Source organism: Chlamydotis macqueenii, chromosome Z (assembly GCF_036417535.1).
Source record: "Chlamydotis macqueenii isolate bChlMac1 chromosome Z, bChlMac1.mat, whole genome shotgun sequence".
NCBI lineage: Eukaryota > Metazoa > Chordata > Aves > Otidiformes > Otididae > Chlamydotis > Chlamydotis macqueenii.
The window spans coordinates 58952344-58967303 of NC_141593.1; the positions used below are offsets into that span (position 1 = coordinate 58952344).

At 43.5% G+C, this 14960-nt stretch overlaps 1 protein-coding gene across 4 annotated transcripts in view; it reads left to right on the forward strand.

Moving 5' to 3' along the window:
• FER (FER tyrosine kinase) overlaps nucleotides 1–14960 on the forward strand; it is a 180661-nt gene that overhangs the window by 104350 nt on the left and 61351 nt on the right. For all 4 annotated transcript variants that reach the window (XM_086770908.1, XM_086770909.1, XM_086770911.1 and 1 more), the window contains one exon: nucleotides 7974–8030. In XM_086770908.1, the coding sequence (XP_086627034.1) occupies nucleotides 7974–8030 (57 nt within the window). The remainder of the gene's footprint in view (nucleotides 1–7973; nucleotides 8031–14960) is intronic.

Consider the following 14960-nt stretch of genomic DNA (forward strand, 5'->3'; position numbering starts at 1 on the left):
CACTGGGGACGGGTACCAGTATCAAGGCTGACCAAATTCTCCACTGTATGAATTGCCTAGTTGACAACTTAATTCTCAGTATTTAGCCAGCAGTTGATCTAGCAGTGTCTCCAAGGTTAGATACAGTGTTAGGACTCCAAACATGTTATTAGTAAATAGCTAGCTCAGCAGGGGCTTGGGACCAGCATATAATAATGCAGCTGAGAGCTGCTCATTCCACCCCTCAGCTGGAGGCTTCACTCACATGGGATGAAGGTCCCAGGCAGGGCCGAACCCCGTCCCCTGGGAGCTGCGTTTGGCTGAGGCTGTATCACTCAGCTGCACCCCAGCCCCAGCTCCTGTGGCCGTCACAGCCCTGTGTGGCCAGCCTGGCCATACACGCCGTTTGTCTGGTCCTGGTCCCTGAGCCCTAGCCAGCTTCCGGACTGACCCTGGCACCTTGTCCCTGTGAACCTGCCCACAGATCATGGGGCTGTGTCTGGTGCTGGTTCCTCTCATTAGCCTTCACCCTGTCCCCAACCCACAGGCTGACTTCTCAGCTTGCCTCTGGATCTGCTTTATCGCTGCAGACTCCTCAGTACAAGAAGGACGTTGAGTTGCTGGAGCGCATCCAGAGAAGGGCAGTGAGGCTGGTGAGGGGTCTGGAGAAGAAGTCTTATGAGGAGTGGCTGAGGGAACTGGGATTGTTCAGTCTAGTGAAAAGGAGGCTGAGGAGAGACCTCGTTGCTCTCTACAGCTACCTGAAAGGAGGTTGTAGGGAGGTAGGTGTTGGTCTCTTCTCACAGGTAACAAGTGATAGGATGAGAGGAAATGGCTTCAAGTTGCATCACGGGAGGTTTAGGCTGGATATTAGGAAACACTTCTTTACTGAAAGAGTAGTCAGGTCCTGGAACAGGCTGCCCAAGGAAGTGATGGAGTCACCATCCCTGGAGGTATTCAAAGAACTGTGGCACTCCAGTACATGGTGGTGTTAGGTTGATGATTGAACTTGGTGACCTTGGAGGTCTCTTCCAACCTTAAGATTCTATGAGTCTATGGCTAGACTCATCTGAACTTGGGGCTGTCCCCCTGAGCCTGCCCTGCTCCCTCGCTGAGGTCAGTGGAGTGAGTCCTGGCTGGTGAGCCTCAGACTTGCTGGCAATGGGTCCTCTGCAGCTGCACAGCCCTTGCTACACACTGTTGCGCTGGCTGCTCAATAACTACCGAAGAAGAATAAGTAAAGAATTGTAAGACCATTGAACAAAATATTTGGGAAGATGTGGCTGCAGAAGACAGTAATGCCTCTCCCAGCCAGGGAACAAGGAACCCCTTTGCCTGCAGTGGAAACAACCTGTACTGACCGGAGTGCTCTAAGTAGGGTTCTTGCTTGTCTTTCACTTTCCTCCCAGGAAGTGTCCACCTTGAGGCAGTTTCTTCATGTCCTTTAGATATCTTGTAATCTCCCTGGTATTCTTTGGCAGAGAATCTTGAAAGCCAAAGTAGCTCCTCATGTCTGGTAAAGGGTTATCTCCCAGGAGGCGCTGAAGCTCTGTTGGAGCAGAGCCAAGTCAATTATTGTGCTTGGCTAAGTACCATGGCGTTCACGTAATTTAGTTTCCCCTCCTAGGGGAAACCAGAGGACAAAAGTAAAGTAGAATGTGGTAAAGTTTCTGGATTTCTTAAGTAATTCCATTTGGAAATAAGGTATATGATTAAGATAACAAACAAATGTGCTCAAGCACCAATTTCTGTAACTGGATTTCTCTGAACTGCATTTATATTCTGTTCTGCAACAGTATCAATAGAAAAATCTGAGCAAGCACACGGTAAAGATGGATTTATAATGGCGTTACAAAAGGAGGGCTACGTTATAAGCTGGTTCATTCTTGGGGGTAATTGTAATGGCGTTAATAGTCTCAAGAGTTCTGTCATCCACTCTCAGTCAGATTAGGTTATGATTAGGTACAGAAATGTGGTGGATTTTCTTTATTTGATTTAGAAGCAACTCTATTGAAATGAAAATTTCTGTGGCTTGGACTGATGGGCATTACAGTGTCTGTTTATATATACCTACACTGAAGATTATTTTTTATTTCCCATTTTGCTGTCACGTTTCTTTTGTAACTTTCAATATCTTTTGCCCATACTGTTAATCTGTAAAGTAATAGCATTTAACAACTGGAGAAATACTTACGTTCTATTCACAATCAGAATTAAGCACTTACAGAAGATTATTAAGTTTATGATCAGGCAGAAAAAAGATATGACTTTATTTTGAACTTTAATTTAGGATATGCTAATATGCATCCATTCCTTTGTGTGTTTAATTGATTTATTTAATTACTGGCAGCTCTCAAAAAGTATTGAATAATGACATATTCAACTCAGTGCAATTTGAACAGAACTAGTGAGACGATGTAGTTGCAGTAGAAACAGTCTTGTCCTTGTTACTGTCCACCTTGCAGTGCTGTTCGTATTATTGTTTATTAATTAAAGGTAATTATCCAAACCAGTGACACTTTGTTCTGAAACAGTACTTAAATGCATACCCAATACACTGGGAATTAGAAAATTGAGTTTGTTTCTTTTTTAATGCCAGAATTTTACTCAGGTATGATGTAGATGACAGAATCTCTTCTCTTAGGTTCTTTCTTACTATCTGCTGAAGAAGCTGCTTTGTTGCGGTTTAACAGGAGTTATATCGCTTCACAAATGCCTTAAGATACCAGATAAAACTATAATGCATGTGAAGCTCCAGCCTTCTTTAATTTAATATTTCTACCTGTAATGCTTTCTTCAACTTGACTAGTTCTATGGGACAGAGGAACCATCTGCAGCTTCAGTGTGGAAGTCACAGATGGACACAGGGACCGTAGATGGAAATGCTTCGCTGCCGTGACAGAATACAAAAGCCTGAGTTAGGTTTCCAGTGTCTCGTCTCAGTGCATGAGGAGTTGTGTACCTTAGGAGGAAATTACATTCTTAAGATAAAATTTCAGGTTTAGCTAGTGCTAGGGATTAGGTACTTCTCTCTGCGTAACATTTAGTGTTACATGTGCCCTGCAGCACCTGAGCTTTTTCACCTCTTTCAAAAAGTAATCTGAAGTGAATTAGTTTACTTTTCAAGTAGAGGAATAGGATGTAGTATGAAGGCTCCCCTCTTTTTATCCAGAAGCTGAATGATAACACTCACACAAAGTGAAGGCTGTATAAGAGGCAGGGGAAAGAGGGGAGCAGAGTTATATTTGGATACTTCCTAGTGGGAAAAAAAAATACTGTTTTCAGAGTCCTTAAGGTTTTCATTAAACCTGAGAGAGAGAAGCCAGGACGGAGGAGCGTAACAGAAAAGCTTATGAGTGAGAAAGATTAGGTAGATGGAAGGGTTACATTTTCTGTTCTGTTAGTTGTGTTACGATATGTGTCTTCTGCTAGTCTCAGATGGATCATCTGGCAGATATTCCTGATGCCAGGTTCCATTGTAAATACACAAGTTCGAAGAGTAAACAAATGTCAAGAAGCATGAGCAAAAAGAGTGCTGTATGTCAAGGGTTGCCTTGTTTTCTTTAGCTGTCTGCTTTTGAGGTCTGTGCAGGTGGTGCCTGATGAGTAGTGAAAGAGCAGTTCTGAAGAGATGCCAGCTAGAAGCAAAGAGGATCAATGGAACAGCAACTGCCTCCTTTTCAGTCTGCTGGCTCAGCCACATAGCCCCAGGAGTGACACATATGATGAGTCTTCTAAATTTAAGATGTAGTTTGTATACCTACAAAAGTAATTAAAGATTTCCCTTCATAGAATGCAGCAAACTCACGATTTATGTACTATTGGGATTAGTATTCACTTGTTGATACCTTGTGAAACTGGTACTAGCAGAGCAGCAAAATCTGCTTATGCTCATCAGTAAAGATTTATTTTCTAAACTAACAACAAAAACTTCAGTAACAAAGCCGATCAGACTTTGAATAACCCTTTGAGAAAAGTCCAACAGAACCATGGTAATGTAATGAATGTGTTACACTGGTATAATAAATGACTGAAGGTTTTCATAAAAAGAAAAGTACAGGTAGTGATTAATGTACTGATACAGTGATAACAAATCCTTCAACAGATCATTTGATTCCAGTTTATGGTGCCATTTTCTCTAATTAGTCCTCTGAAGGAGTATGCATCAGATTTTTTCTTCATAAACAAGCCTGTGAAATGCCATGTTGTCAATAGTTTCAGAAAGTCATTCACTGAAGTATGGAATCTTTGGAAATAAGCAGTAAAACTCCATTAGATTTTGATTCTGTAACTTTTTGGCTTTTACAGTGTTTATTTCAGTCTTAAAAACCATTATGTTAGTACCTCCAAGGAGTCCCTTTTGCGGGTTTTTTTTTTTGTTTTACAGCTTTCTTTGCAGATTGTTTTCTTAAACTTGAGTTTTACTGGTGAAGGAAAGTGTGTAGTTTGATGGCACTTCTTGTCTTTGTAGTGTTAACAGCTTCTGAATAATACATCCAATCAGCAAAAAATATCTAGAAAGTCTTCAATGAACAGAATGTTTACAGATTTTAGCAAAAGCAAAAGGAAAAGATGAAGGAAATACGTTACTTATGATATCTGATCAGTGAGGTAGTAGTTTTAATCAAGAATCTTGTCTGTAGAGGAAAAATCAATTGATAGTTATTGAGAATTTCCTCACAAGTCTCCCAGTGCCCCGCTCCCCGCCCCCCCCCCCCCTCCCCAGAGAAGAGGAATGGCAAAGTATGGATTCTATCACACAGCATGGTTGTGTGGTACAGGGATTCATGTGGTGGGGCTGACAGGAGTTTGAGTGACTAGAGGCATTCAGAGAGTCTCTAGAATGTGCACTGAGCACAGCTTTACAGGAGCAACGGTCTGTGTGATTTTATGACATTATACATAAGGAAAAAAGCATAGAAATCTCAACAGCAATGATTGCCCTCCCACACTGCCTTTTTTTTTCTCTGCCTAATTCATGTCAGTCAAAAAATGTGGAGGGTAGTAATGAGTAGCCACTTTCCCAGCAAGATGCACTGTGCAGCGTGATTCTTCTGTACTCCTTTCATTCTTTCAGTGACCCAGAACATCTCTGGATTACCTGGTGAATGGTTTTCTCTTTGCATAAAGAGGGAAACGTAAGTCAATACAAGCATCCACCTTCCTTAGAAGTCAACAGCAGACTTCACTGGTTGTGTCAGTTAGAAGAAGTAGTGCTGATTCACAGTGCTGCCTGTGCGGAACATTTTGTTAAAGATATAGATCCCATCTGAAGAGGAAGAAGAATTTTCACTGTTTGAAATAAATATATATATTTCACCTTCTTTTAAGATGAGCTCAAGCTTTATGTTACAGAAAGGTCATTCATGAAGATTTGCACTCAGGTTGTGCTCAGTGTTCAGTACTAGTGACCTAGAATTCAGCTATGGCAGGGGAGATATAGATCTATGGTTTTTAAAATGGTTTTCTTACCTAGGGAGTCAAAATTACCCTTTTTGGTTTTCTGTCTCATTAATAACTAAAAAACCTAATAATTACACATTATACATTTTCTTTTAAATTTGAAAATGTGTTAAAGACTGTGATGACTGATGATTGCCTTAAGTTAGGATTCAGTTTTTGGCAGAAATTTTTTTAATGTAGTACCTGGTTCCCAGCAGATAGCATGGCTTGACCTAGCACATTACAGGCAAGTTGTTCCTGTAACAAGCAGGCAAATTCAGAGGGCTGGAACACCTGTCTTGTGTGGACCGGCTGAGAGAGTTGGGGCTGTTCAGCCTGGAGAAAAGAAGGCTCTGGGGAGACCTTATTGTAGCCTTTTGGTAGTTAGAGGGGGCTTACAAGAAAGTCAGAAAGAGACTTTTTGTCAGGGCCTGTAGTGACAGGACAAGGGGAAACAGTTTTAAACTGAACTAAGGTGGGTTTGGGTTGGATACAAGAAAGACATTTTTTACAATGAGAGTGATGAGACCCTGGAACTGGTTGCCCAAAGAAGTTGTGGATGCCCCTTCACTGGAAGTGTTCAAGGTCAGATTGGGTGGGGCTTTGAGCAACCTGATCTAGTGAAAGATGTCCCTGCCTATGACTGATCTTTAAAGGTCCCTTTCAACCCAAAGCATTCTGTGATTCTGTGGCCTATTGACTTGCAGATTTTTCTCTGCCTTTGAATCACAGGCTTATTTAGGTCGGAAGGTTATTCTTGAGATTCTCTAGTCCAACCCGCCTACTCAGGCAGGCTCCAATACTGTGGGTTTCCAGGATTGTGTCCAGTTCAGTTTTGAATGTTTCCACAGATGGAAACTCCAGAATCTCTCTGGGTAACCTGTTCTGGTGTTTGACCATCCTCACACTAAAAATGTGTTTCCTTATATTCAGAACAAATTTCCTACTTTCTAATTTGTGCCCGTTGCCTCTGGTCCTGTCACTGAGCACCACTGAGAAGAGTCTGGCTCACTTTTCTTCATTCCCTGCCATCAAGTGTTTATGTACATTGGAAGGATCCCATTTTGCACCAGGAGGTGCTGTTATGATCCTGGTAAGAAAGGAACTCAGAGTCTGTAAAGTATCATTTAAAATGATGTCTATTAGAGCTAACCCTGTAACGAGAGAATAGTATAGGCAATTTTCCATCCTTTTTTCAGATGTTGGGAGCCCTAAGTGGTGTAGCATTGGGTGGGCCACAGATTCACATGCAGCACGCTGAGCAGTACCTGCCCGTAGCAAAGATTCTTACATTTTGGTCGTTCGGGCTTGTCACAATGGGACTTTCTTAGAAGGAAACAACTCTGTTCATTATTTCTGCTGGCATACAGAAAGGATGTACACATGAGAACTTCTTGGAGCACTTGTAGATAAAGGCAAGGCCATGCAGGCAGTATAATCACTGGTACCTAGCCGGAGCTGCCTGCCAGCTCTGTCGCAGTGTGCTGTCTGAATCTGTCCTGCAGCCAAGGGCATTGTGCAGCACAGCACAGGCTTGAGCTCACTTCGGTCAGCTGTTGTGTGGATCTCTAACAGTCTCGAGGAAACCAGTCTTCTAGTCCGGATCACTATAGGTCCTCTCCATGGTCCAGAAAACCTGGTAATCTGATATATTGGGTGTATTTCAAAGCCAGCATGTTTGGCTTGGGTTTCTGTGAGCTTTAACAAGAAATGATTTAATGAATTGACATATGCTTATTTAGATATTTTGTCTTCTTCAATAGTAATAAAAAATGCTTAGGAATTTACCACTAACATGAGAAGCAGTAGTAGTCTTTGTGAGGTGATAAGTAGATGAGGTGCTAACAGAGAAGTAAAATGGAAAAGTAGTAAATATGGGTTAGACTTAAAATATTATACTCTAACATTTTAGCTTAGTATTTATTAAATATGTCTGTGTAGCAAGAGGTTTGTAATTGTTTCTTATATGTCTGTAGGCTGTTGCAGAGCATTTGCTGTGTTCCTCATCAGCACTGGATAGATACTTAACTGGCATTTGTTGTGTTGTCTTTTCAAGTCATTGTCTGTAGTATTTCAAACTACCACAGAAGATGTAAGAGATGCAAATATGTTTCTTGTTAATAAATAGAAAAATCTGTTCTTTTTCATGTACACTGAGGAGCAAAATGGTTTTTTGATCTAGCGATAAGTTATTTTGTATACTAAAATGAAGTTTTCTTATGTGATTTTGACTCAGGTAATTGTTAAAAACGGGATACTATATATAGTTTCCAGAGCTTGTGTGAAAATTTGCATAATGGTCTATCTACCTACATACCGTCACGTTGTAGGCTTAATCTTGTGATAGAAACTTGCTATATGGTATATTTCACTATTTTATTGTACAGTAAGTTTTATAAACTCTTAGATTTAAAACTTCCTGGCATGGTTTTGATTTAGCAGTATGAATATATTGCTTCTTTATCTCCATTTCTACTGAAAGGTGTCTTATAGGAACTGTATCTTACATGTCTGCACAGACTGAAAATTCTTCTTTCCTTTTGTTTCCATAGGATAAGAAATGGGTTCTCAATCATGAAGATGTCACACTGGGAGAATTACTGGGCAAAGTAAGTAATCAAGTGAGCTAAATAACATTTAAATAGGTAAATAGTAATCAGTAAGCCTATACATTTCCTGTTTGCCTTTCCTTTTAAGTTACTATGGTATGCAATTTCTGTATAAATTCCTTTACTTTAATACACAAGACAGCATTGTGCTTTAAATAAATGTAAATCACATAATGGTAAGTGAAATAATGTGTGTGCTGAAAGTGTTTAACTAGCATATGTATTTCTCTCTTTTGGAAGGCTTTTAAGCAGACTGTATTTCTATAAAGCACGATATTTTACTTTTTGTAGTCTTAAAAAATGTCGCAAAATATAAATAAAAACAAATAAACAGGTTTGTGTTTATGTATTTATGTATCAAATTTATGTATAAAAGTTGATATAAGAAAATTATTAAATCAATATTTATTAAAATAAATGTTTATTGTTTTATATATTTTATTGAATGTTAGGTAACTTCACCATCATGTATATATTGAATTAATTCTTGTAGATTGTAGAGTTTGTATCACAGATTCTGCTTAGGAGCTATAAGTCTTTAAAATCCGGTAAGCCTTGTATCTGACTTCAATTTTTAGCATCTCTGCATCTACAAAGACAGTTGCAAGTGACACTTTGGACACAATGTTCCAAAATATTTCCCCAAAGGCTGCACCTCTGGCCGGAAGGTCTGCACCAGCACCCCCTGCGGCAGTCGATGCCTCCGTGCAGACGGAGCAGCCGAGGGGGGAGGCTGCGGTGCAGACCTCGGGCTGCAGGCAGTGCCTGGACCCTACTCCCGGGGCAGGGGCAGGCGGCAGCCCTGGCTGCAGAAGGTGTGCCCAGGTGCAGCAGCTCCTGCGGCAGTGGCTGAGCTGCAGGAGGCGGTCAGGAGGCTGCGGGACATCAGGGAGGCGGAGAGGGGGCTGGATACTTGGTTCCAGGCACAGGCTGCACCGGAACCGCAGCACCCAGTGAACCAATCAACCCCCCCGCCCCGCAGTGACACACGACGTAAGCAAGCAGGCAGAAGATGCCACTGAATGGAAAGCTGCAAGGGCAAGGCGCAGGAGGAAGAAGAAGCAGCTTCCCCAGAACCCTGAGGTGTCCCTACAGAACCGCTTTGCTGCTCTGCAGACTGAGGAAGTGAGACCCAGCACCTCAGGGGAGGCACGGGAGCCGTGCGAGGTAGCGCGCCCGGCTCATGTAATAACTAGCGCTACCAAGAAAAAGAGACGAGTGGTAGTAGTGGGTGACTCCCTCCTGACAGGTACGGAGGCACCCATCTGCCGCCCCGATGCGGTCTCTCGGGAGGTATGCTGTCTCCCAGGGGCTCGTATCAGGGATGTCACAGAGAGACTACCTAGCCTCATACGGCCCACAGACTATTATCCACTGCTGGTGTTTCATGTGGGGGCCAGCGACACAGCTGGCAGCAGTCTAAAAAACATCAAAAGGGATTTCAGGGCTCTGGGTTCAACAGTCAAAGGCTCTGGGGCGCAGGTGGTCTTCTCGTCAATCCTCCCGGTCGAAGGGCAGGGACCTGAAAGGGCCAGACGTATCTGGCAGGTTAACTCGTGGCTCAGGGAGTGGTGCTACAGCCAGGGCTTTGGGTATCTAGACCATGGGGTGTGCATTGAGAAGCCCGGGCTGCTAGGGGCGGATGGCGTGCACCTAACCAAGAGGGGGAAGAGTGTGCTTGGACAAAGACTTGCCAGGCTCGTCCGGAGGGCTTTAAACTAGTGTTGCTGGGGGAGGGGGAGCACAGTTCAGCCCACTGCAGTCAGCATGGCGCCAGTGCCAGCACTGAGGGTCCAGAAGCTGAGGAGGGATCACAGATAAATGCAAATAAACCTAAACTGCGGTCCAATAGCAGCCCTGTCGCTCCAGCCAGCAAGTCGGCTTTGTCGAGGGCCCAGCTGAAGTGTCTCTATACCAATGCACGCAGCATGGGGAATGAACAGGAAGAGCTGGAGATGCTTGCACACGAGCAGGGCTACGACCTCATTGGCATCACGGAGACGTGGTGGGATGACACATATGACTGGAGCGTCTACATGGAGGGGTATAGGCTTTTTAGGAAAGACAGGAAGGGGAGACGAGGAGGGGCTGTCGCTCTCTATGTCAGCAACCGGCTGGAGTGTGTGGAGCTCTGCCTGGGGATGGAGGAGGAGCTGACAGAGAGCTTATGGGTCAAGATTAGAGGATGGGGACGGACAGGGGACGTCACGGTAGGGGTCTGTTACAGGCCGCCTGGCCAGGAGGACAGAGCAGATGAAGTGCTCTACAGGCAGATAGGAGCAGCCTCACGGTCACAGGCCCTGGTCCTCATGGGGAGGACTTCAACCACCCTGACATCTGTTGGAGAGACAACACGGGAGGGCACAGGCAGTCCAGGAGGTTCCTGGAATGCGTGGATGACAACTTCCTCCTGCAGGCGATAGAGGAGCTGACAAGGAGGGGTGCCATGCTCGACCTTGTGCTCACCAACAGGGAGGGACTGGTTGGGGATGTGAAACTAAAGGACAGCCTTGGCTGCAGCGACCATGACATGGTGGAGTTCAAGATCCACGGGGCAGCAAGGAAAATACACGGCAAGCTCTCTGCCCTAGACTTCAGGAAGGCGGACTTCGGCCTCTTCAGGGACCTGATGGGCCAAGTGCCATGGGAGGCGGCCCTGGAGGGAAGAGGGGCCCAGGAAAGTTTGTCCATATTCAAGGAGCACCTCCTCCAAGCTCAGCAGAGGTGCATCCCCATGAAAAACAAGTCGGGCAGAAAGGCCAGGAGGCCGGCGTGGATGAGCAAGGAGCTCCTGGACCAACTGAAAGTGAAAAAGGAAGCCTATAGAGGGTGGAAGTGGGGACAGGTAGTCTGGGAGGACTACAAAGAGGCTGCGCGAGTGGCCAGGGATAAGGTAAGGAAGGCCAAAGCCCTGGCAGAACTGAATCTGGCCAGGGATATAAAATGTAACAGAGAGAGCTTTTATAGGTACGTAGGGGACAAAAGAAAGTCCAGGGTAAATGTAGGCCCCCTCCAGAAGGGAACTGGTGTCCTGGTTACCCAGGACATGGAGAAGGCTGAGGTTCTCAATGACTTTTTTGCCTCAGTCTTCACCGACAAGAGTTCCTGTCCCACCGCCCAAGCTGTAGAAGGTGCAAGCAGGGACTGCAAGAATGAAGAACTGCCCATTGTACTCGAAGAGCAGGTTCGGGATCATCTAAGGAACCTGAAGGTGCACAAGTGGATGGGTCCTGATGAGATCCATCCGCGGGTCCTGAGGGAACTGGCGGATGAAGTTGTCAAGCCACTGGCCATCATATTTGAGAAGTCGTGGCGTTCTGGTGAGGTCCCCGATGACTGGAAGAGGGGGAACATAACCCCAATTTTTAAAAAGGGGAATAAGGAAGACCCAGGTAACTACAGGCCGGTCAGCCTCACCTCTGTGCCTGGCAAGGTCATGGAGCAGATTCTCCTAGAAACCATGCTAAGGCACATGGAGAGCAAGGAGGTGGTTGGTGACAGCCAACATGGCTTCACCAAGGGCAGATCGTGCCTGACCAATTTGGTGGCCTTCTATGACGGGGTGACGGCATTGGTGGACAAGGGACGAGCAACTGACATCATCTACCTGGACTTGTGCAAAGCTTTTGACACTGTCCCGCACGACATCCTTCTCTCTAAACTAGAGAGACATGGGTTTGATGGACGGACCACTCGGTGGATAAGGAGTTGGCTGGATGGCCGCACTCAGAGAGTGGTGGTCAACGGCTCAATGTCCATGTGGAGACCGGTCACGAGTGGCGTCCCTCAGGGGTCCGTGCTGGGCCCGGCCCTGTTCAGCATCTTTGTCGGCGACATGGACAGTGGGATAGAGTGCACCCTCAGCAAGTTTGCCGACGACACCAAGTTGTGTGGTGCTGTCGACATGCTGGAAGGGAGGGATGCCGTCCAGAGGGACCTTGACAGGCTGGAGAGGTGGGCCCGTGCCAACCTCATGAAGTTCAACCAGGCCAAGTGCAAGGTCCTGCACCTGGGTCATGGCAATCCCAGGCACAAATACAGGCTGGGCGGGGAATGGATTGAGAGCAGCCCTGAGGAGAAGGACTTGGGAGTGCTGGTGGATGAGAAGCTTAACATGAGCAGGCAATGCGCCCTTGCGGCCCATAAGGCCAACCGCATCCTGGGCTGCATCAAGAGGAGCGTGGCCAGCAGGTCAAGGGAGGTGATTCTCCCCCTCTACTCTGCCCTGGTGAGACCCCACCTGGAGTACTATGTCCAGTTCTGGAGCCCCCAGCACAAGAAGGACATGGACCAGTTGGAGAAGGTCCAGAGGAGGGCCACAAAGATGATAAAAGGGCTGGAGCACCTCTCTTATGAGGACAGGCTGAGAGAATTGGGGCTGTTCAGCCTGCAGAAGAGGAGGCTCCGGGGAGACCTGATAGCGGTCTTCCAGTACCTCAAGGGGGCCTACAAGAAAGATGGGGAAAGGCTGTTTAGTAGGGCCTGTTGGGATAGGACGAGAGGTAATGGTTTTAAAATAGAGGGGGGTAGATTTAGATTGGATATTAGGAAAAAATTTTTTACGATGCGAGTTATAGAACACTGGAACAGGCTGCCCAGAAAGGTGGTGGAGGCCCCATCTCTGGAAACGTTCAAGGCCAGGCTGGATGAGGCTCTGAGCAACCTGGCCTAGTTGGGGATGTCCCTGCTCCTTGCAGGGGGGTTGGACTAGATGATCTTTGAAGGTCCCTTCCAACCCTAACCATTCTATGATTCTATGAAAAACAGGCTTAAATGAGGAGACAAACTAAATCAATTGATAAACTGATCAAGAAATGGGGGAATTAAATACTGTCAGAAAATTCTGTTACCCAGGATAAAATCTCGCTGGCAGTGTAAGATGACAAAAAGTATCTACTGGTAGACAGAGCTGTATCTGCATAAAATACAGGTACTGTGACAACTTCACATTCTTAAGCAGAATAATACCAAGGGAGAAAAATAAAGATGTTTCATGAATTAAAAAAACTTTATCTTGCTAAAAAGTAAAGATTAATTAATCTTGATGAGTTAAAATAGTTAAAGCAATCTGAAAATTGATTAATTTAGTAAACTAAATTTACATGTGCATTGCATATTTTTGGCACATAGCATTTTTAACATTCAGTAAAGACAACTTAGTGCTTAAAAGTGATTATAGAAGGATATTTCTTTAAAAAATACAGAATAAGATAAAAACTTTAATGGAACACAGTGTAAATCTGTTATGCATCCATCTCTAAAAAGATATAGTCAAACTAGAAAAGATAAGAATGGTGGGACTGTCAGCATCCATATGAGAAAATGTTAAATGAAGTACAGCTGTTCACCATGGAAGTGAGAAATCTGAGGGTCTATAAAATCTTGAGTGGCCTGGAAAAGATGAGAGGAAAAATCATGAAAGCTTAATGCATAAGAGGATGCAAACTTTAGAAAAGAAAGATATTTTCCTTCACCTCAGGAGTGAATCGTCTGTTTACTCAGTATAATTGTACAATAACCCACAAAATGAAAGAAAGTTAAACAAAAGGAACATGTTATTTTAAAAATAATATATGTTATAAATATTAATTATTTTAAATAAAGAAAAAAAGCATTTTCAATACTTAAGTATTCTTTAAAGTAAATTCAGCTTTCACTGTTAAATGCTTCTGACCAGAAGGCTAGAGGAAAAGTGTGTTGAGAGTGCCTCAGCAGCTTACCTTTGGGCACCTGGTGCCATTTTAGATATCAGAAGTGGTGTTGTCACCCCTAGCAGTGCTATTTTAGAAGGGCAGATTGCTGTCTTAGAACCTATGCCCTGCTTGCCAGCTATATCTTCCTTATCCTAGGGTATGTAAAATGATACTGGAAACCTGTGTTTTGGCTTAAATTTCTTTCCCTGTTAGTAGCAGCAGTTTCCTTTTTCTGTCTTCTTCCTTTGGCAATACCGTGTTCAAATGCATGATGTAATGAAATCTTTGTCACTCAGGAAAGAAAGGATAACATTTCCAGCAGAGTTTTGCTGGAAGTCATGTGCAGCCCCAGATACCAAGACACAGAAGTGGAATTCACGTGGAAATGTTTCAGATGTAGATTAAAAATTGAGTTGTATTTATTCTTTCGGAAATACGAAAGTATGAGTTCTTCAGTTTCTGGGTTTTTTTTCTTCTCTTGGGTTTTTTCACTGATACCAGTGCTTTGTTATATATTCCACAATTTCTTCCTTCAATTTGTGTCTCAATTTTCCTTTTTGTTTAAGAAAAAAATATACCTGATGGAGATTATTCTATGGTCTTTATTGTTTCAGTTTTATTTTATGAAAGCTAAAAAAATAAACAACTTACTCTGAATATGTGTTGTTGAAAACCTAAAAAACCTGATTATAAAAGGAGCTACTTTCTAAAGTCTTGTCCTTACCTGAATTGGTTCAATGCTGAACTTAGATTTTTAAAAAATTGTGGCTCACGTGATTTTCTCAGGGCAGACATGACAATACAATTTACAATTATTTTAATTTATGATCAAAATCAATATTCAGTGTTTTCATTTTTCTCATTTTGCATTTTTTCTTTATTGTATATGTGAGAATTTTTATGTTATTTTAATGTATTTTGGTCTCTTACAGAGTGTGAGTTAGATAGTATTGATAAAATACAGTAGTGTGAAAATTAAAGACTACAGGAGTAAGAATAAGAAAAAAAAAACATACTACTATCAGTGTCTATTGACTTTAGAAGTTACTAAGAGATTTTATGAGAAAATTGCAATTACATGATTAATGTATTTTTTTTCTCTTTCCAGCATGGTCAAAGTAGAACTCACATGCTGTCTCCATATAATAGATGTACTATGTCTGTGTGAACTGCATTGTGTTAGGGGCAGATACTGGAAGAAAAACTCATTTGGCTTCATAAATACATTTCGAAGTTC